Source organism: Hippoglossus hippoglossus, chromosome 24 (genome assembly GCF_009819705.1).
Source record: "Hippoglossus hippoglossus isolate fHipHip1 chromosome 24, fHipHip1.pri, whole genome shotgun sequence".
NCBI lineage: Eukaryota > Metazoa > Chordata > Actinopteri > Pleuronectiformes > Pleuronectidae > Hippoglossus > Hippoglossus hippoglossus.
Window position 1 is genome coordinate 9,967,999 of NC_047174.1, and position 22,549 is coordinate 9,990,547.

Genomic DNA, 22,549 nt, shown 5'->3' on the forward strand with positions numbered 1-22,549 from the left:
TTGAGCTTGAAGACTTGGATAAAAAGAGTTATCTTTTATAATTTCTTTTTATAAATAGAATAACTATGGTCAATATGAAATGTCGGGAAGAAAGTGTCATTTATGCTTCTGGCTGAAATACGATGGTGTGCAAACAGTGCTCATTTACACTCAATAAATGCCATGACAGGCCTTTCAACAGTTTTCATCATGGTATTTATTATCATACTGTATGATCATTCAAAACATAAGTTTAATTATGAGAAGAAAAAAAAACATTAAATAAAAAACAAGGTCCAGTCAATATCTATAACAACAGCATGTTGGTCCAAATGTCAAAACCAAAGGGAGTTTAACGTCGTCCCATTTTATGATGAATGAGGTTCATGGCTCATCAAAGTATTTCATCGCTCAAACATCTACTAAAGTACGTCTACCCACGTGGAAGTAGTTTGTCAGCAGCTCATCAGGCATCAACAACAGGGCTGAAAACTTCTAAAAGTACTGCATGAAATCCTGTCTGCTGTATCAGCTGTATTTTATTTTTACTACTGCTGCAGACCAGTACTGTGGAAAGTATTTGGAAAACCGCTTTCTTTTTTTATACACACGTGTATGTAGAGGTTAACCCCAGTGACCTCGAGCGATCTGTGGTCTGAGAGAGAGGTAGTTGTACTCAAAGACTTCTTCACACACAACTCCAAACTAAACCCAGAGATCCCAGCGTGTACCAGGGGCTATGAGCTAAGAGGAAACCAACATGTGAGTAAAACATATTTGGATTTACTGGGAGCCACTAAACAGAACAGTTTGACATTTCTTCCCGATTTCGGTTTGGTGGTGTGAAGTCATGAGCTGATGAGGCCACACGCTGGGCTGTAAGGTGTAACACAAACTCCAGACTTTGGCCTAAATGTCAAACGTCACTCAAGTGAAGGTGGTTGTGGGTTTTATTTTTCTCTTTCCTTCAAGCGCTAGATCATGCCGGCGAGCCAGGGCGGCAGGAAGAGGCCGATGGTCCCAAGCAGGCAAACAATTATGAACATCCACAGGAAGATGCGGTCAATGACCATGGCGACGTACTTCCAGTCCTCCTTCACCTGAGTGGAGGGAAACAGAGAAAGCAAGGAATGAAATATTACGATTTTGTTGGAGCCAAACTTTTGAATAGTTCAGTGCTTGGTTGGAAAGCCCTGTACTCATTTGTATTTGTGTCTTAGTCTTTTTTACATCAGTATACAATAATATCTAAGATGACCATTGAGTTGTTTGTACTAAGTCCAGGTCCAGGAACAGATACTTGTTATGTGGGTGTCAGGATTCATGGATTGTGATTTATACTCACACAAAGAGATAATACTGTTAGTAATTGAGAGGGAGGATAGATGACAGATGTTAATACTCACACTGAAGTCAGCGTCCTCAGCTCTCAGGTGGTCTGCAATGTAGTGCACCCCTTCTAATGCCCGCACTACACTGGGTGAAAGCAGGAATGTGGAGTCTGATACAGTATTTTCTACTTTAGTCGGCCTCTGAGTGGGAGTGACTCTGGCCCCTGTTGAATGTCTTTTTGTCCCTCCGGACGCTTCCTGTCGGTTCTGTGGGGTTTTCTTTTGCTGCGGAGGAGTCGACCCTGGAGGCCTGGGCGATGGAGGACGGAAGGAGAAATACGAAGTCAGCGTCCCCAGCTCTAAATCCTCATAACAGCTTCGGTCAGCGTCGTTGGACGTGGTTCCGTCCCTCAACCAGTTAGCCGAAGTGCTGAGGCCGGATTTGAACCCAGCTAGCCGGACCTGCCGCCTCATCGCAGCTGCCTCCTGCTGGAGCAGCAACAGCCTGCGTCGCCGGACGTCTGGCGCAGGCCGCCGCATGAACAGCCAGCGGGGGATCAGGTCCAGGAACACGGTGTGGACCCAGCGGGGCATCTTGTGAGTGCTGGGAGAGCGATGGTGCACGTTGAGCACGAAGACGGTGATGACGATGGACAAGGTGACGAAGATCATGGTGAAGAGGAGGTACTCGCCGATCAGTGGGATGACGAGGGACGTGGAGGGTATGATCTCCGTGATGAGGAGGAGAAAGACAGTGAGGGACAGCAGCACAGAGATGCACAGGGTGATCTTCTCACCGCAGTCTGAGGGCAGATAGAAAACCAGGACGGTGAGGCAGGAGATCAGCAAACAGGGGATGATGAGGTTGATGGTGTAAAACAAGGGAAGCCTCCGGATGATGAAGAAGTAGGTGATGTCCGGGTAGATCTCGTGGCAGCAGTCGTATTTCTTTGTATTGTACGTCCCCACGGCATTGATGATGGCCCACTCGCCGCTCTCCCAGTAGTTGTTTAGATCCACCGTGTTCTCGATGCGCTCCAGGTCAATCTTGGCCTTGTCGTAGGTCCAGGAGCCAAACTTCATTTTGCAGTTCTGCTGGTCAAAGGGGAAGAAGGTGACGTCGATGCTGCAGGAGCTCTTGTAAATGGCCGGAGGGACCCAGCGAACTTTACCCGTGTGGAACAGGTGAGCTTTGGTCATGTGGGTCACGGCAAACTCACCGTCGGCACTGGAAAGACAGAAGTGGACACGTGAGTGGGCGTGACAGAAAACATGAGACCTCGGTTTTAAAAGTTTTAAAAGCTGCAGAAACCGTCCAGTGAAAAATGTTTATGATGTCCCCAATAATAATAACCCTCTGCAGAAGTATGCCCCCTCCATTCATCGCTTTAATGGCGTTACAGCCTCAGCTGAAGACTTAATAACGAGACCTTATCATTTCATCAGTCTGGCACCTTTTCTAATTTCACTCACAGATTGTGATTGCACAGGCTCCACCGAGCAGAACCGCACCATCAACCCTCTCTGATGAATCTCCACGAGGGGAATTCAGGAGGAGGGTGCGGGTTGTGGTAAAAGTACTACATTTCACAGTACAGCAGATTTCACACTGAAGCCATTCGCGCATATAGGTTAGTTATTCGTAGTTGTAGTTACAGACACAGAAAAAACTGCATGTAATCTGTTTATAAAAAATAAAAAAACAGGTATAGAATGAAAGTAGCAGAATGTATAGTTTTGAGGCCACTAGATGGCGCCAACCTCCCACCAGATATAATAGACAGGGAATAGTTGTCTTGTCCTAATTATAAAACTTCTTTTATATCATTTTTATGTTAAGCAAAGCTAATTAGTTGTCCTTTAAGCAAAAAACAATTTCTTGGCCATGATTCTCAAATGCAATTGGTAGATTTTCTATGATATTAAATCGAAAGGTTGTGATGCCCACTATTTCCTATTTACTAGGAGAAACGATTATTCAGTAATTCAACAGAATAATCTGCAGACTGAAGGTTGCAGCCTTGTTTTAAGATTTCGTTTTTTAACTTCTCTGTGACCTTTGTCTCACTCACTTGTTATAGAGGACGATGTCTGGTACCCATATGAGCTCTGACGGCACTCGGATGGACGTCACGTTGTCATAGTCAGACGGTCTCCAGCTGAGCTTGTAGTCGTTCCACTCCTGGAGAAACCAACAGCAGAAATGATTTTGCTGTGATCCTTCATTTAAATGTCATTTGAGTGATTCACGTCTTCAGAAATGTCCCTTTTATATTGCATTTTTTATATAATCAAATCCCCTGTTAGAGACAGAAAATCTTAATAATAAATAAACAGTGACACATTTTTTTTATGTTCTAACCTGTTTGAGCCACACGTTGGTTGTCATCATCTGGTTCTTCTCATCCTGACAGACACACAGACACAGAGAGGGACGGAGTTTGTCAGTTTGAGGCGCAGAACAGACAAGTGTGTGTGTGAGAGGTTTCTGGAGGATTGTCAAAGACGACCCAAATACAGCTCGCAGCAGCTTCACCGACTGTGAAGTAATCTGGAAGTTTTAGCTGTGACATGGCTGAGGTGCATCATCTAGCTTTCCAAAGTTTGTGTTTGATTTTGTAGGTTTAAAAAAAGAAATCATATATCCTTCCTTTAATCATACATTAAAAGTTGTAGAAATAGGTTATTGCACTTAAAAAAACCAAAAGTCTGCATTCTACTTAGTTTGACCTTGAAACATGTGAAGCTTTATTCCACTGTAAACTAAATTCACATAAATAAAAATACATATTTTCATTGAAGGTGTTTTCTACAGTGGCCCAGAAGGCTCAGAGCATTGCAACAAAATACATGCAAATCAAGATATTATCATCATTTGACAACACATGCACTGTAAAAACTCACAACACCTACGCAGAACACAACCCAATGCAGAGACACACTGCTGGTAACACAGGTGACAGTGACATGATTCCAGGGGACGCATAAAAGTGATTAATCCAACGGGGGTTATTAACATTTCAGCTCATTCCTATTTAAGTGCATTTGTGTATTTGCGATGCATGTAGGGAATAACCTTATTATGAGGACATTTAATGTGACCTTCCTGAAATGACTGTGTGAGAGCTTGTGTTGACTCACCACGTCAATGAGCTGAGCGATGGACAGTCCGAACTTGACAATGACCACGTCGGAGATGTTGGGCACAGGCCTCGACCACTTGTTGTATCCGGCGAACAGCGTCTTGAAGAGATCATCCTCAGCGTGCGTGTGCGACTTGTCATAACAGAGAACTGTGGACACAGAATAATTCAATACTTATATATATATTAATATGATAGAATCGTCACTCTCTGGCCATTAGAAAGACATTAAGACCACAACCTCACTCAGGAGCAAAGAAATAGTCTTTAAACTTAAAATAAATAATATTATAACATATATAAATACATTTATAGTGATACTTATCGATTTGATATATTTATATCAAAAAATTATCGTCCAACCATAACTCGGTCACATATATTCAGCGTTCCACACAAATAAAATTCCAGATTTTATTTACTTCAACTCCCATCTTATTTCACTATTTAAATCAGCAGTACATAAAAAGCAGCTCTCTTGAAAACACAATAAGAAGTTGTTCAACATTAAATTGTAATAATATGGCACTGCTTAAACTGACATTCAACAGTTAGTATTTGATGGTGTGATATACGGGGAACATAATTCAATGGTAGACGACAGGAGTAAGGGAGTTGCACAGTGTAAAGGCCTCATATCCATGTTCTCTCACCTAATCCTCACCTAACCAACGGCAGTAAAACATTCTGCAATGATGTTGTGTGTGTGTGTGTGTGTGTGTGTGTGTGTGTGTGTGTGTGTGTGTGTGTGTGTGTGTGTGTGTGTGTGTGTGTGTGTGTGTGTGTGTGTGTGTTGTGAAAACCTTGTGTTTCTGCATCTTATTGACTTTTCCACATCGGAGCAAATCTTTCTGATCTCTTGATCTGAGCTCCCTGCGAGGGGGTCGCCTGCCGAAGGTCTCTCCCTCGACACCGGCACCATTCTAACAGTAACCTCCCTCTTTATCCCTTAAGTGTTATTATGGCTTCCTTCTGAGAGTTGCCTGTTCAGACAGATTCTGTAAATGCAGACCAGACAGCTTTGTGAACCAGCTCTGACTCGAGTCCCCGTGTTATTTCCCCGCGGAATAAAATCAGGCAGGAATCCCGTCCCTGGGGGATTACAGCTTCCACCTTCATCAGTGTCGTCAGAGTCAATTACACACATCGTTACTTGCTGCTGGTGTTAAGTGGAGGTGAGCTAATTTCTCAGTAGTCGAGAGGTGTTTATTGTGGAGCTGCCTGTCACTCTGTTACAACCGATGCACAAAACAATTAACGGACACTTTTCTCTCTTGAAGCAGTGAATGATGACATCTGTGTATATATACTACATCACAACTGATACTGGATGGTAAAAATACTGACTGAGATGTACAGCTCAAGTGACAAATGAAAAGAGAAAAGTGCTCAATGGTTGGGAGACTTTATAATACACCTTGTAATGGGGGCACTGTTTCCAAAGTGCTCTTAACATTTATTTAGTATTACTCTGCTGCCGTGACCTGTTACTGATGAGCTGATATATGCAGCGATAAACTAAACCCAGCAGGTTTATCAGTCAGACTTTGGTGAGTACACTATTTGGATCTGGATTAGTCTCTTTCTCTCGTTTAAACATTAAAAGAACAGTTCAAAATCTAAAAATACGAGAGGAAAACTAGAAGAGAAGATACTATCTCGTCATATCTACACAATAAACATGACAATACAGCATCAGCTTGTTAGTTTGGCTTAATGAAGGCAGGAGGGAAGCAGCCACCCTGGCCTCCGTCTGAAGGTAAACAAATTATTAGAACCTATTTAGTTCACTGAGGCAAGGATGGCGTTTTCTACACGTTGGGAAATTATGAGTGGCGTTGGGCCATGGCATTTGACCAATGGCCATGCAGAGACTCGTGCAGTTAAGAGGGGGGGAGAGTGTATTTCCCCTTAAAGCCTTACAAGCTGATTATTGGATGTTTAGATGAGCACAGAGAATCCTCTGGTCTCCCCTTGGTTACTGCAGTGCACACAACCTAGAGAAGTGTGTGGCTACAAAGTAAGTGTGGAAAAAGGCTTTAGGTTGAAACTAAGGGAGTTTATTAACCTGGACAGGCCTTAATATATCAGTGAAGTGGAGCTTATGAATCCAAATGGATACAAATTTGTTGCTAAAATCCAAATATCTGTTGGGATTCTAATGTGCCATCAGCAGCCCGCTCCCCCCTGCAGCTCTGTTTGGCATCACAGTGTGTATCACGCTGCCCAATGAAGTGCGCTGCCATCAAGGATCCCAAAACGAGACCTTGAACCACCTGCATGTGGCAGCAGTCATGGCTGCTTGGCCAAGGCCACGTCATTACCTGTCCGGGGGTGAGTTGTAGTTCTGAAGCCAACAATGACGAGTCCTTACAACCCATAACTGTGGGACAGACCAGTGGAGGGCAGCCAGGAGGGTCCGGCAGAGCTATCACCAGAAGGATGCATGCAAATCTACTTAAATGATTTATTGCCCGAGCTAACCCTTTGGCTCCAGGGGCTTTAACAGAGGAAGACGGGTCCAGTGTGCCGAAGGAAAGCTCGAGAGCATTCGTCCAGCTGGCCATTTTGTCTTTAAAAATGTGTGCAGGGTTTCTGGGCAAACAAATTTTAGGAGTAATAGATATTCTAAATGGTAAATAGTATGCAAGTTCACTGTTAATTTGCCCAGGGTACACTTGGGCTCACCTCCTGCAATCATGAACTAATTTCCGTCTGGCAAACAGGCGTGCACCAGAGACTTCTTATCTGCCCTCCTGACAGTCAGGGTGCTGCGTGCTCATCTGTCGCTGCACCTGGGAAAGGACCAGATGTGGAAAAAAAGGGGGGGTCTTGGGCGCCACAGATCAAAGCCTCCTGCCAGCTCCCGACCATCCAGCACACCGTGGGGCCGCGGATGTTGGAGTGTGGCCAAGCTGGGGGATCGAGTCAGCAGCTTCTCGGGCCAGAGGCACTCTTGGCAATATTGGGCTGTCGGATACTTAAAGTTAAGTTAAAAAAAATAAATAAATAAATAACATTTTCCAGGGAGTTGAGTAAAAACTGCAAAGGAGAGATGAACTCTGTCAGAGGCGTTAAGAGAAACACTGGCATGAGATCAAGAACCAGCACACTGGACTTGTGTAGCATGAAGAGATGGAGGGAGAGGATGTGTTATCCTACACATCTGAGGGAGGACTAGTTTGTGCATATGAAAAGACATTAAACCAGGTATATAGTCTATATCCACATAGGCTCCAGAATCGACTTCCTTCAGCAGCTTTTAATATCTCACTGGATGGATTCAAAGTTGAAATGAACTATAGGCACTTTTTCTTGTGTACCTATTTATGAGGTAGAGCGGGTCGTCCACAAATGATAAGGTCGGCAGTTCAACCCCACTCTCCTTCATTACACGTGTCCTTGGGCAAAATTCCGAACCCCAAATTGTCCCTGACGGCTGTGTGAATGAGTGATGCGTGATGTGTGATAGAAAAAGTGCTGCATGCAGTTTGTGAATGTGTGTGAACGGGTGATGGGCAAAAAATTGTCTGCAGGCCATTTTCCATTTTTCCACAAATATGTCCAGAAAAGCTCTTGAAAAACAGATATTCTTACAATAAAGTGAATGTTATTCATTCTTACTCGTTTTAGTCTTGTGAAAATATAAATAAGGTGCCTGTTGTAGCATATTGTGTGAAATATTTTCTCTGGAACTTGTGTTTTCTTGTGAAGTACAGTGCTTCTGTTCGACAGTTTCTGAATTATTGTGGTCAAGGACAAAGGATCATGAATTAACTCTGTTGTGGAGGAGAAAGAGGTCTTCTTGAATTCAAATGGAGTGGAAAAGAACTTATTTATTTCAGCACTATTTATGCTCAGGGACAAAGTTAGCTGAGGGTGGGACTCAAATAAAAAAACATACTTTTGCACATGAGACATTAGAAGAGCTTTGTAGGAAGATTGAAATGCAGGTTACTACTTTTTTATATTTTCCTTTTAATGTCAATTTGTATCATGCAGTAAACAGCAGAAAATGCAGCTCTCACAGAGAGAGACTTGGCTCAATGCTCAGCTTTAACGTGACATTTTGGTTCCCCTGAGTTCTACACGCTGTCTCCGTGTTGCTGGCTGATACGCACGGCGAAAAGCGCACAGGAACCGGGAGGAAATCTTTGAGGAAAGTACTGACCTGATGGAAAGAGCAGGATCGACCACACTGCAGCCGTCCTCCAGGAGAACAGGTGGTTGAACGGATGCATCTTTTCCTCCAGCAGAGACGAGTCCAACTTCCTCGGTGGTGTTCCCATCCTGCCACACGTTACCTCGACACCGTGATGTGTGAGCAGAGTCCGTCATCTTCGCAGCAGGGAGGCATGTCCGGACAACTGCTGCCACGGGATGAGGAGGAGGAGGAGGAGGAGGAGGAGGATGAGAGTGTGGTGATGGGTCTTTCAGGATAACTTTCCGGTCTCTTTCCTCTGGAGCTCAGCACCCACAGCCGGTCACCCTGCTCACTTCCAGCCCCGCGCACTGAGGACTAGAGCGGCTGCTGCACCTTCGGGTTTCGCGCACTGAGCCGGGGATCTATCCATCAGTCGGTGCTTATCCTGGGAGCTGCGGCGTTACACAGTAGATCAGACCAAGGTCATTTTTCAAACTGTAAGTAGCCCGTTAGTCCATTGAACCACTGTCCAAAGCTTTTTGCGTTGCTGCTGCGTAAGATATCAGCTTATCCACCTTTTAGCGCACGGTGCCAAGGATTTACGCATTGGTCTAAGTTATTGATATCCATTCAAATTTTTTTGTTTTAGTTCTTCCCCATGATTATAAGCTTTGTTAGTGACCACTCAGGTTCATTAGGTTGGAAAAACAGCACATCATCCTCCCAGAGAAGACAAGAGAGTGTTCCCCGTCTCTTCCTCTTGTACTAACAACAGTCCCTCCTCCTCTCTCTCTCTCTCTCTCTCTCTCTCTCTCTCTCTCTCTCTCTCTCTCTCTCTCTCTCTCTCTCTCTCTCTCACACAGTCGTCTCTTTGACTTCAGAGGACAATACACTGACTTACACTTATCTCCTGAAAACGTAAATCCGACAAGTCCCTATAAAAAAGACTTTGCATTGACTTCCATATTTATTGTGAACAACCTAAGCCCAATTGTAAACCTAACCTTCATCTATAGCCACAATTCACATTTTACCCCTAACCTGGACCATTTTAACTAAATGCCTAACCCTGACTCTCAAACTCACTCAAATATTGACATAATTCTAAACCAAAAAAACATGTCTTCACCTGCAAACATCTGGATGTTTGTGTTGAAAACAGCTAGAGGGCAGATTACATGAAGGAAAGTGTTGAGTGAAGTTTAAGTTTCCCCAAAATTATCAATATGAGAGTAGAAGCTTTGCAAACATGACACCAAATGAAAACAGAAAACATCTTTGAGCTTCCAAACAAGTAAACAATTGGCCAATGTGTTGTCTGTTGCTGTTTACTATACATACTTCATATCATGCACTGTACAAATTCATATTATTACACATTTTATGGTTACAAATATCATAAAATAGTGATGAGTACTGGCACTGGAAGTAAAACTAAATCTTAACTCTCACTTTTTAAAATCCAACAAACACATGATCTTGCAGGAATTTTAAACAATGTGCATATTCAGAGTTTCTTTGTTTAATAGCTTATAACATGTTTAATTCTTCCTGATAACAGGAGCCGTCCAATCCTTTCTACAATCTTGTCCCTCATCCGCAGGTATAGTTTGCACAGTTTCCTCCAAACACAGATATCCTTGTCCCTGTGGTAGTTTTCTTGTTTTGTTGTTGCAAAAACAAAATCCCCATTGAAACACACTTGTCATCTTAAGCGTGTCCCGGCCTCCATCCTCAACCTTGAACCAGATGGCCGACCCACAGCTTCCTCTGGAGAAGACTAACACAGTCATTATGTTTGCTCTCTGAAGGCCAATCTGGTTTGATCCATAAACACATTTAACTTGGCTCAAAGCTGCAGCCACATACTGCTGCCATGTTTGACCTCAGGAATAAACCTGGATGGGAAATAATCGAATGGATTTTATGGGTCACAAGCTTCTGTGAAAGGAAAAAAAGTCGATTCCTACACTTGATGGAATGGCCGACCTTGACACGTTGTTGTATCTCAGTGTTGCAAAAATATTTATATAATTGCAGGAAGGTTTATTTTCCTCTTATTGAGTCTTACACGGTATATCCAACATATTGCACAAAGTTAGAGGACGATATGTTTTAAAGCCGTGTCCACACTTCCTTAGCGATGGATTTTGATGATGTCCTTTAGCTGCTTGGTGAATGAGGCCTGCAGGGCCTGCGATGAGCTCTCCAGCCTGTTGGCGATGTCTGCGGCAGCACGTAGCATGTTGTCGAAAGCTGAGGACTCTTCTCTGATTCTGCTCCGGACGAACAACGGCACAGGTCACCAGGTGGAGGGAAGGGGAGGAAGAAGATGTGCAGAAAGATTGAGTCGGCGAAAGAAGAGCTGAGGACAATTTATACAATATAAGAGGAGTGAGCAGCTCCTAAATGCCCCATCTCATAATCTTAATCTACAACTCCTAGATCAGCGCCCTGATTCGGATGGGTACCAAAATTTTGTTCAGCTTTTTTTGAACCCATATCACATCCTTTCATTAAGATTCGTAATAATCTGTCCATTGATTTCTGTGTAATCTTGCTCATTAATAACCAAACTAAGAAACAAACAGACAGGGGTGAAAACATAACGTCCTTAGCGATGGCAATGATTCATGGATCTTGATGAAAACAATCAGGCATGTTTAGGGACAGCTACAGTTTGAAATGTTTATTGCAGCAGAACCTAATTAGAGTTCAGCTTATTGGCTCCGACGTAATCACTTCCCCAGATACTTTGGAGACTGATGAGCAAATATCTTTAACTACCTGTCGGAGCTCACAGGTTGATGCTCGGGTGATGGAGGGGCTGAATCGACAGGCTTCGATACTGATGCAGGGCAGCAGAGATGCTGACAAGCAAAGGGAGAGATGGGAAATCTTTGCAGTTTAAATAGAGCGGCAAATTGGGAGGGTGTGTATGACAGAGGGCTGTGGAGAGTGAGGCATCTCACAAGAATGGAGCAGTGCAGTAAAAAAAAAAGTTTTTTGTATTTGTGCACACAAATGGTCCCAGGGCCACTTATTGAAATTGCAAATGAATGTTTCTGCTTCAGATGCCTCAGCCTTGTTTAAAGGGCACGACACATGTGAATTTACTAATTCAGATATGTTTCTCTCCAGGGCCACAATTAATAATCATATTTTTGATTAGAAGTTATTATGTTGATTGTTAAAATGTCAGAAAATGATGGAGTGGTTTTCACACATCCTTGGAACCTCAGGAGTTATGAGTCTGGTGTCATAATCGTTTTGAGGAGACTGTTTGTGGAGCTGAGGTTCAGTTTGGATTTGTGTTTGTGTTGTATAGCCTTTTTTGTGTTGTAGACTTTTGATTCTCTTTTGTTGGACTCATTGTTGTGTTTATTGATTTTGGCCTTAACTTCCTGTTTTATTTTGTAGTCACCACTGTCTCTTGTTTAAGAGCACTTCACTTCCTGTCTTTGTGTCTTTGTCCCTCCCTTTGTGATCTGTGACCTGGCCTCAGTCAGTTCCACCTGGTGTAGTTGTCAGTTGTGTGTTCCTCTTGTTCTTGTCAGTTCTCCTGTGAGTGAACCAGCATCTTCCGAGTGTTTATTCCCAGTGTGTATTTGACCTAACTCTCTTTATTGACCCTCCCTCTGCCTGTGTGTTTTTGGAAACCTTTGCCGGATCTCTGCCTCCCTGTTCACCAAACCTGTAAGTCAAATCAAACTCTGTGTATTGAACCATACTCGTGTGGACTCCGCATTCGGCTCCATTTTTGTTATCAGTCCTGATAAAAGCTTGAAGGAAGCAACAAGAAGGCAAAAAAAAGTTTGCTCAAACATTTGGTGTAAAAAACCTCTCACTTTATATGTGCACCATGTATCTGTGCAGTATCTGTATTTGTGGACACAGATGGTCCTTAGGATACTCAGCAATAGAAACTGCCTCTGCTGCATTTCAGGTGAATTACCAAAGTCGGACATATTTAATTTCATTAAAATGTCATACTAATTGAGTTTCAGATACTTATTTAAAAAAATTAGTGGTCACACATCCCTGGAAACCCAAGAAGAATTTGAAAGAAAATTAATTTAGAATATAACTAGACTGTCCCTCAGTAGAGTGTGTATTTGTCTGCCAAGGCCCAACAGTCCCCTTGTGAATCCACTTTTAAATTCAAATTTTTTTTATTTGGATCTGCATCAAATCACACTGATAAATATCAATCCCCTATACCCCTATATACCAGATTGTTTTTCAAGATCCATGAACATTTCTCTGAGAAATCAAGGAAAATATTGACCCTCCCTCAGGACACCAAAAAACGAGCCTAACCTTTTTAGCTCCTTTACATTTCAGCTATTAACTTCATGAAGCTCGACACAAACACGTTTCATTCCCTGCACTCACTTCTGCATCCCAGCCAGGGAGTCCAACGCGTCTCCCTCCAGCTGCTTCTCCAGATCTTCCTCAGCCTTCTCCACCACCTCCTGACACCTCTTGTGCTCCTCCTGGGTGCCGACGAGGTTCTCCTCGATCACGTCCTCGTACCTCTGATCTCCCACCTCTGCCCCCACAAACTGAGCCAAGTTCTCCATCACGGCCTCGTTCCCGTGCTGGATGGCCTGCAGATAAGCCAGCTCCCCTCTCTCAGCCTTTAGCCGTCGCGCCAAAGCAGCGTCGGTGGCGAAGTGGAGCGAGCACCTGTCCGGTTGGGGCTCGTGGTGTAGCGTGGGCGACGGTGATGGAAATGCTGCTGATGTGTGAGAGTCACGGTTGTTTTTCATCCTCACAGGCTCGTCGCCGGCTGCCTGCGACGTGTCGTTGGTGGACATTACGGCAGGATCAATGTCAGAGCCTGAACCCCAGTCAACATCCCCACTTTGGCAGAGTGTCTGGGTTGCCATGGACACCCAGGCCAAGATTAAGGGCCACATCCAACAGCGCCACATGGTGACCTGGAAGAATGAGGAAGGGGTGAGTAACAGGGAAAGTGTAGAGAGAACTAAACATCTTAGCAGCCTGGTTTAGCACAGACGGTCAAAATATATATCTTGTGGAACTGAAGGAAACCCTCAACCCCCTCGCGGGTGCTAACCACTGTACCACTGTGCCGCCCCTATGCCTTTCAGTAACATAGAAATGGCTTCTACTGAAGTTGATCTGAAATATTCAGTGGCTTAATAAAAGTGACCCTGAAAGTCAAACTGCAGAAGTTTGCTGTAATAGCAACATTTAATTTTCCTTGAGCCACTTAAAATTCATCTTCGGTTTCTTCTTTTGGATTTCTCTTTGTGAATTCCCCAGAAAAATATATTTACCCCGTCCAAGGGTTAAGGGTTTTTACCCCTTGCACAAAAAGAACTGAATGGATTACCATGAAGAATGAGTTATGGTTCAGGAAAAGAACCCATTATATTTTGGTCTGTTTTCTCAGGGAATAACTTGTGGAAAGAATCGGGCATGAGTTTCTGAAAGTTGGTGCAGCTTGGTGGGATTTAAGGGGATTATTGGGTCTTGGTGGAGGTGTGCCCTCTACTGAGTGCTAGTTTCACAGTATTTGAGTCGAGTTCAGATCCAAAAACCAGTTGCTAAGTGACATTTGGAAACATGAGTTTGATGTTTAACTTCCAGGCTGTGAAAAATCAATCACACCTCAGTCCTATCGTGTTGTATTCCCTCCAATGAAGAAGTATCCTCAGATTTTAGTGTAATTCAAATTTTTACCCACAATTTTCAAGGTACTATATAATTCTGTTGTATTTCAAATTATTTAAATTTCACTGTAAGGTAATTCTTCCATACAATGATGTCATAGCAGATTGCGCATTTCCTGTGTCTTTTCAAGCTCTCAGTTTTGTAACTGCTGATTTTAAAAGTGTAGCAGAAAGTTGTGTGCTGCTTGAGTTGTGGTTGTGTACTGGAGAATGCCTCCCGCCCTGTGGCCTGGTCATGGCTCTGTGGATGAGTTGTGTCATGCTCAGGCTGTAAACTCTGATGCAGCAGCGTTGTTTGGGTAGTTTGTTTGTAACTGGCAGGTTGTCTTGCGATCTTTCACATCTGTTCACCTCATAAATCCTGACAACACATGAGCAGGAGCAGCTTTTTGCAAAATTCCATCTCAAAGGTTTTGTTTTTCTGTTCCTCCAAAGAAAATGATCCCTCCTGTATGTGTCACTGTCACTCTCATTTCACTGTACTGCAGACTCCCCGGTCATGCATCTGGAAATGTATTTAAAAAGCGGCACCGGGCCCGTGAGGTGGAGGTACACTGCAGAGCTTTTTTCTGCTGTCGGAGCACATTCGTTTGCAGCTGCCTCGAAACTATTTCAACCTCTCACAGCTCAACTGAAAATCGGAGTGGGTGGGATTGAACACGTTCTGTTGCGAAACACAGAATGATTGCCCAATCACGCTCGCGACGAGAACTAGAACGGACACCGTAAAATTGTCCATTTATTTTAAGATGAGTTGTGGCGTGAACCAAACTCATAAAACGACCAACTGTCGGCTGCTCTCTCTCTCTCTCTCTCTCTCTCTCTCTCTCTCTCTCTCTCCCTCTCTCCATCACCTCCTCTGTTTCTGATGACTTTAAATGGTGACCTCACATATGTTACAGCAGCTGTGAGAAGAGCCGTGAAGAGAAACGTTCAAACCAACGACCAATGATATTAGGGTCATTTCTTTTTAGTGACGTGTGTATCATCTTGATCGCTCCCTGGTGGCTGGCTTCAATATAGGTCATAAATCCGGCCTCCTCCATGTTAGCTGACAGGACGTGGACCAAACTAAAAAGTTAAAGTACACGTCAAACTTGTCTCAAAAGTGGATTCTCTCATTTTAGGGAGTTCTTATCCCATCAGTGGGACCTTGATACCATGGGTCCTGCTCAGACCCTGGCTCCAACAAAAAAATGTCAAGATGGCGGCACCTTATCCGCGGTATTTAGGATCTTAATTTCCGCTGTTATCTAATGGAATAAAATATATTCACTTTTATTTCATTTGAGGTGACACATAACTTGAGAATATGTATCAGCTTTTGTAAACGTTTCCTATTGTATAATTGGGGTTTATGAGCGAGTGTTTGCAAAACAGCCCTAGTCTAGAGGAGATTAAAATATAAATATCATGTGCAGAGTAATGTGTGTGTGTGTGTGTGTGTGCAAATCTTTAGAATGTTGTGTTAAAGTCTGAATTTAATGGTCAATTAACTCTAAAATGTACTAAGAAGATACAAAAAGCCCATCTATTTGCAGAAAAGGCTTTAACGAATGACATCTTCAGAAATATTCAAAGCGTCGTGATTGAAAAGAGCTGGAGCAAGGGCACGTCCAAACACTTTGTATCGCTCTGAAGTTTTACTCTTCTTGTTTGGACTTTGATGAATCAAAACCCTCCGCTCTCTCAGCCTAATGACAGAATACAGCCAAATGGAAATATATCTCACATTCTAACTTCTCCGTATTCAATCATCATGGCAGCAGTAAAAAGGCACAAGTCAGAGGACATCCAGTGACATTAATTCGGTGTCTAACGGGCCTGTTAACTGGAGGCACGCGTGCTCCTCTGCAGATCACAGATTGGCAGGAGCAGTTGCCTTTTGTCTTTGGAAAATGTCTGCGGTCTTTCCACGCTGGCTTCCTCTGCTTCGGTAGTAGCAGTGTTTGTGTTAGACTCTCTGTGGCCCGTCGTGACCTTTTTTGGCTTCACTTTGACGGCTCTCGTCATCGTGAAGTGGTTTTTACAGGCTGACGTTTTTGCTTTCGGCTTAAAATAGCAGAAGTGCGGCTGCCAGAAGAAAAGCAGCCACATATGTCCTCTTAGTAATCTTTGAAAAGAAGAGACTACATCCTTGTGTAGCAGAACTTTTCTGAGAAGATTATTGAACATATAATCTTTTTTTTTTTTTGGTCAATTCTCCCACAGTTGTTCTCAGTTGGATGCCCTGAAAAACTTCAAGAAACAATTTAGAAAATTTTTACATCACCTTCCCTGGTTTAACCTATTTCTACTTTTTGTTATTGTAATAGTGGTAATGGTTAAATTGTCACGTTTAGTATTTTTAGTCTTTTGTTCTTTTATGACTGTTTTTATTTGTTATGTATAACAGTTAGAGTAAATAATTTTCCAACCTTGATTAAATAAACACCAAGAACTAAGTTATTGCCATTATCTATGAATCTTTTAAATATTTTCTTGATTTAGGTCATTATTTTTTCAAAAATGTCCCCAAAAAAATATGATCAGAATTTCCTTAAGACCAACGTCATGTCTTTAAAGTGATGGTTTTGTACAACTAATAGTCCAAAGCTGGATACATTTCAATCTATAATCATAAAGGACATACGTCAGGGCCAAATAATCGGTTAATCATCTGTGTTCCATAAAAAACGAGTTATATAAAGAGTAAAACCTTTTGGATATCATGTGTAGACCTTTTTGAATTTGATTGTTTCTCAGCTGTGGGTCAGAGCTCCGGCTGTTTGCTCCGTGGCTGCAGCTCGGCCTTGTGGTGCCTCTTGTCAAAGCCTGAACAGGTGAGTTTCACGGGTGTCACAACCATAGACTGTATCTAAAAAGGTCCCAACACGCTACCACTTCAACGTTGCCATGACAACTACGTTCTTTGGAAAATAAAGTCAATATAGCATAGACAGGCCTCATAGATTTGCTGTTTACATACAGGTAAATTAACAATATATATATAATTAGACAAATAAGTGCAGTGAAGACCTGTGTGTAAATGCATCATATAGAAACTTTACTGCATCTAAAGAAAAACACCAAACAGCAATAATCCACATAAACAGCAGTGTTTTAAAACCCTCCTAATAATTTAAATAAGTTTAATTCCCCTTGATGTGAACTCGGATTAGATTTTTCTGCTTTTAACCGGTGAGAAAGCTTCATTATACTTTACCATAACTGAAAGTTTTATAAATAACAGAAACAAACTTACCCAACTCCAATGATTTTTCACAGCTAAATTCTCCCCTCTTTTTTAAACCGACTCAAACGACTCAGGGACAACTTTTCACAGGCACAGAGAACAAATACTCACTCGCTTTCCTTCCTCTTCATGTCAGGGGAGAAAAAGAAATGTAGACACACACACACACACACACACACACACACAGACTTAAGGTTTGGCTGGAGAGCATGGTCGCCTGTGTGCCCCTCTCTGTTGATGAGTGGGGGGGGGGGGGGGGGGGGGGGTGAGGAGGAGGAGGAGGGGGATGTTAGCAGAAAAAGGCTGAAGCTGAATGATTTCTTTCTTTTCGGTGGAGAGAGGGGCTGGCAGAGGGGAGGGGGTGAGGACGGAGTGTAATCTGTTTCACATCTGTGGGCTGTGGTTGGGGGGGGCAGAGGAAGCATGAGGAACGGGGAGGGGGGGTGTTTTTATGACCATGCTGAATTCACATTTCCTATGTACTTTAGGAAAAGTTCCCTTTAACTGTGTCTGGACTCTGCACTTAGGTAATTTAATACGTGGAAGAAAAAACAAAAGCTGCTTCCAAACCAAGACAGTAGTGAAAGAGAAATAAAGCTTTGTACAGTTTGAGGTTGGGAGGTTGACAAAGATCCAGTAATGTAGTTTGGTCAAATTTTCGGAATTATGTTTTCTTGAAACCACAAAATACTTAAACGCTGGTGTTTAGCTCTCACAGTTCTTTCCTCCTAAATTATTATTTAAACTAACATTGGAATAGAAATGTTCTAAATTCAGTTCAGTGATCCTGAGAAAACTGTCCATTTGTATATGGTTTATTATCTGCTCCGAGGGGATTATGCTTTCGTCTGCATTCGTCTATTTGTCCGTTGGCTAGCATTACGCAAAAAAAACTACGAAACAGATTTCTACAAAACCTTTCGTTGAATTCTCAGAATAACTCATGGATCTTGATCATAAAAAAATTGGCATGTTAAGGTAACTGATTTTGATCCGAATAAAAATCTAGATCTAGTGAATTAAATGTGGTTAATAAAGGGACATTCAAGTTTAAAATAAAAATGTTCTAAATTCAGTTTAGTGAACTTGAATTTGGAGGCTTATTTGAAGCTCTACAGCAGCTGTTTTGTTGCCATCTATAATAATGTTCCCAAAATGCCATTGCTTTGAGGGTATAATTATCACCTCCTCTAGGGAAGTGTGAGTTTGCACAACCATGATGTAAAACAAATGTGGAAGACGTCAGGAAACGGCTATGAAAACCAAACTACTACATCCATGAAACGAACGTGAAATGAGAATCAGATGTTTCACTGTGAATCAACAGGGCAAAAACAAGGATTGCAAGCAATTTTAATAAGTGCGTTGAAGAGAAATGTATTTTTCTCTGCTCTGTTAGAAGATCACTTGTAACCGAAAAAGCCCAAATCCTGAAAGAAAGAAAAAGGGGGAAACCTTCTTGTAGGATGTTGGATACACCAGATGGTTCAAACCACTCGCTCTGTGCAGGAAAGCAAACGTGGAGTCATGTAGAGATTTACAGTGAAATATTGTACTTTGTGGAATTTAAATCAAAATCAATCCGAGTGATGACAGATACTGGAAAAGCAGGGATCAGGTTAATATACTGTAAATGAAATAAAATCCTTCTCATCTTTAACGGTCTTCAGTCAGCTCTTTACTTGTTGTTGCATCATGTACGTCCATGCAAAGGAAAATGACCAGGATTAAAGTTGATTTGTGCAAAATGGTCATAAAAGACTGAACTAAAACGTAAGTACTTCCTCTACAGGGTGTTTTTAACACCAGGTATACATGTCATCTTTCTAACTTCGCTGTCCGCACCTCACAGATGCTCCTGTGTCTTCAGTGCTGATTTAACTACTAAGCTAATAATCAACAGATTATGAAAAGATGATATCTGGAATACCGCCAGTGGCAGGTGGGCTCACTGACAGGATAAGAAAATATATATTTTCACCTCTTAATCCTGGATGTAAAGATGATGGCAAACAGTGATCCACATCAGCTCTGGTTTGAATGATTCCGGATTCCGACGGAAGGAACGATGTTTCACCGGAGGCTGACTTTTAAAAGGAAGAGATCTTTGGTTTTTATCGGCCTCTTATCAGAAACCAAGTCATAACAACACTGACAGGTCTCGAGCACATTTTTATCAAATTGAGGAAGAGGATTATAGATATTTTACTTCATGGACGATCAGATATCCGGTAACAAAATATCAGTTTCAGAAGGACACACTGTATTTACCTTTCGGGTTATCTTTGCCCTTTTTGAGTGCTTTGAAAAACCCAATACACACTGTTGTTATGGTTTGTTGGGGGGGGGGGGGGGGGGGGGGGTGGAGTGTTTGAGTCCACAAAACACTTTTGGAGTTTCAGTGGTAAACACTGTAGCAGCCGATTCAAATACAACTGAAGATATTAGTGACTTATCTTCAGAAGTAATACAACAACAGAAAAAACACGCACCATGCAATAACAAATTTTACCCCTGAGACTCCAGAAGTGTTTTGTGGACTCAAACACTTCACCCACACCTCCAAAGTGCTTTCCAAATAAAATGTGACATTATTATACAATAAGCATTATTACAGGTAAAGACAGACAGGAGGCTTCTATTACTTTCAAACAGGATAATGCATCAAATGTCATCAAATCAATCTATAACCATTAACTATGTGTAATTTGCACAATTCTTACTCTAACACTTCAAAGATTTTCCAAAATAGATTCATCAACACATGTTTAAATCCTCCTGTTGTGTCGGGGACAGATGGTCTTTTTCAAACATCAGTGTTAAAAGCCCTCTGCCATGTTTGGACATGCACGTAGCGTGTCCTCTTCCTCCCCCTGAAACCACAGGAAGGCTCCATATGGGAGCCGTTTTTCACTCTTGGTGTAAACAGTGTCACACAACTGACGGATGAATGTTGCATAATGTGGGCAATGGAATGCAGCCGCTTTTATTGCAGGGACGTGAAAAGCTGTTTGAGGTAGAGCTGCGTGAATTGTACGTATTCACATGTTGAGAATCAACTCATCCATAATGGAGTTATGGAAATAAAAAATAAGAAAATCAGCAACGAGTCAAGTCAAATTTTGTATATATAGCACATTATAAACAGGCTTAGAAAGTAAAATAATATAGAAAAAAAATAAAATCAAACTGAATAAATAGAAAATACAATGAAGCAATGAAATGTTAAACATAGTAAATAACTGAGTAGTTCAGGTACCTAACTTCTCCGTTAGAGGTTAATGCTCTTGTTTTTTGTAATGTTTTATCATTTGTTTTTGTTTTCTCTTATTTGCTATTGTTTTTTAAGATGTGTCATTGTGTTTTCTTGTTTGTTTGTTTTTATACTTAATGATACGTTGATTTGTTTTTCTATTTTGCTCTTGTGTTTTGCGATATATTGTTGGGTTTTTGTCATTTGCCGTTGGGATTGGCACTTAGATGATTTGTGCTAAGACGTCGGGGCCACTGCAGTATGGTGGCTTTAGCTTATCCAAAACATACTTTTAAAAAGCCAAGTATGGAAGACATAAAATATCCACATTTCAGAGGGCATCTGTTGACAACACACAGCAAATACTCCCCTTGCTCCAGTTTCACCCAGTCCCATGTTAAAATCATGTATAACTTTAAAGGATGAAAATATGAATTCACCTGGCAATGCAGTTTACAGAATACATAGCAGATTAGACTGTGACCGTGAATCTATTGACCAAGAAACTGTTTCAGCATTTTCTAATTGACCAACAACTCGTGTTACGCCGAGGGCTGTTATTGACCAAGGCCAAGGACTCTGTGCTCTCTGCAGCCACTTATCCACAGCGGCGCGGCTGCGCGGAGAGCCACAGTGTGCTGGTGCTGATAAACTCTGCTAATCCACTCAGGGACCCCAAACACAGCTCAGGCTTTTCTTCAGCGCTCAGAACCAGCGCGCTCTGCCGCTTTACCCACATTCGTCCTCTCGCAGCAAAGATTTAGGAGCTTCTGGGAGCAAGAGGCCGGCGTTTGCGATAACATTCACTTTAAAAAAAAAAAAAATCTGTAATGTGTCAAATTTGTGCACAACAATTAATATATCTGTCGCTGGAAATGTTCTGTGAAATTCAGGGCTGCTGCCAGTCGATATTCTGTAGCACTGACACGTTTCCTTTTCTTAGGGCAGCGACTCACCGGGCTGAGCTTAGATAAGTAACACCAGCAAAAGCCTGCTACTAAAGTCGCACTTGAACACACCACAGACCGACCAGTGGTTGTATCTTCATAAACAGCTAAATATAATTTCACTCCTATAATGTGAATTATTCCATCAAGTCAAATTTCTCTATATTTCATTCTGGTTCTCTACTGCAGCTTGGAGACTTTCTAACGGAATTCAGGACCGACTCCCTGAAACTGCCTGAACAAATGGACTCTCTTATGAGTGCGACACATTTTCAAAATGAGATTATGCATGCCAGTTCTACTTCCCTGCCTTGATTAAATCTTGCTCTGCTGGCAGCACTGAGTTTGTTGTAAAAAAAAAAAACACAATCTTTAGTGCGTTTGTTTTTCTGCTTTTTGCAATGCAGCTTGTATCGGAGATGTATTTGGAGAGATGTGATGTTGCTGAGATTTTGTGGATCTTTGCGATTTCGAATAAAACCAATCTCATCATGCACATTAGTCACTGGGATTAGAAAAAGAGAATTTGAGGAAACAACAAGTACCTTTTGCAAATTTATTTCCCTGTGTATATATTTACATAGTTTAATCCAAAGCTTATCTCTTCATTGCATTACACTGACGAGTGTTTCCATCGATTTGTCCACCTTATTTTCTCATAGGGACAAAATCAGTGCTTTGAAATGAACAAGATGAGCTGTGATTGGCTGTGACCAAAGGCTGTGTATAAAAATGAAGCCAAACTATCCTGGATACGGGTGTCGCCATCTTGTACTTTTGATATAATTTGGAACCAAACTGTCAATCATGACGTT

The 22,549-nt window shown here is 42.1% G+C and overlaps 2 protein-coding genes across 5 annotated transcripts; both read right to left on the bottom strand.

Moving 5' to 3' along the window:
- Window positions 1-9: 9 nt before the first annotated feature.
- chrna2b (cholinergic receptor, nicotinic, alpha 2b (neuronal)) lies at window positions 10-9,326 on the bottom strand. 2 transcript variants are annotated; one of them, XM_034579915.1, is made up of 7 exons: window positions 8,625-9,326; window positions 4,452-4,603; window positions 3,673-3,717; window positions 3,383-3,492; window positions 1,386-2,538; window positions 918-1,079; window positions 10-851 (listed from the first exon to the last, which is right to left on the bottom strand). In XM_034579915.1, the coding sequence occupies exons 1-6, from the start codon at window positions 8,740-8,742 to the stop codon at window positions 954-956; spliced, it is 1,704 nt and encodes a 567-aa protein (XP_034435806.1). In that variant the 5' UTR covers window positions 8,743-9,326; the 3' UTR covers window positions 10-851; window positions 918-953. The 2 variants fall into 2 exon arrangements, with proteins under 2 accessions (XP_034435806.1, XP_034435805.1); XM_034579914.1 differs by having other exon boundaries at window positions 10-1,079.
- Window positions 9,327-9,904: 578 nt separating this feature from the next.
- Window positions 9,905-22,078, bottom strand: si:ch211-142k18.1. 3 transcript variants are annotated; one of them, XM_034579916.1, is made up of 3 exons: window positions 21,910-22,078; window positions 12,993-13,559; window positions 9,905-10,873 (listed from the first exon to the last, which is right to left on the bottom strand). In XM_034579916.1, exons 2-3 carry the CDS (start codon window positions 13,532-13,534, stop codon window positions 10,735-10,737), a joined length of 681 nt encoding a protein of 226 aa, XP_034435807.1. In that variant the 5' UTR covers window positions 13,535-13,559; window positions 21,910-22,078; the 3' UTR covers window positions 9,905-10,734. The 3 variants fall into 3 exon arrangements, with proteins under 3 accessions (XP_034435807.1, XP_034435809.1, XP_034435808.1); XM_034579918.1 differs by lacking the exon at window positions 21,910-22,078 and adding an exon at window positions 17,646-17,696 and having other exon boundaries at window positions 12,993-13,540; XM_034579917.1 differs by lacking the exon at window positions 21,910-22,078 and adding an exon at window positions 17,544-17,622 and having other exon boundaries at window positions 12,993-13,540.
- Window positions 22,079-22,549: the final 471 nt, after the last annotated feature.

What these genes read in the sequence shown, in the direction of transcription:
- si:ch211-142k18.1 (XM_034579916.1), bottom strand. Translation starts at nt 13,534, where the DNA reads ATGTGGCGCTGTTGGATGTGGCCCTTAATCTTGGCCTGGGTGTCCATG. An exon ending in TCCCTGGCTGGGATGCAGAA is followed by an intron (nt 10,874 to 12,992) that starts GTGAGTGCAGGG and finishes CGTCCGGAGCAG; the next exon opens with AATCAGAGAAGAGTCCTCAG.
- chrna2b (XM_034579915.1), bottom strand. Translation starts at nt 8,742, where the DNA reads ATGGGAACACCACCGAGGAAGTTGGACTCGTCTCTGCTGGAGGAAAAG. An exon ending in CCAACGTGTGGCTCAAACAG is followed by an intron (nt 3,493 to 3,672) that starts GTTAGAACATAA and finishes TGGTTTCTCCAG; the next exon opens with GAGTGGAACGACTACAAGCT. An exon ending in CTGAGGACGCTGACTTCAGT is followed by an intron (nt 1,080 to 1,385) that starts GTGAGTATTAAC and finishes CCCTCCACTCAG; the next exon opens with GTGAAGGAGGACTGGAAGTA.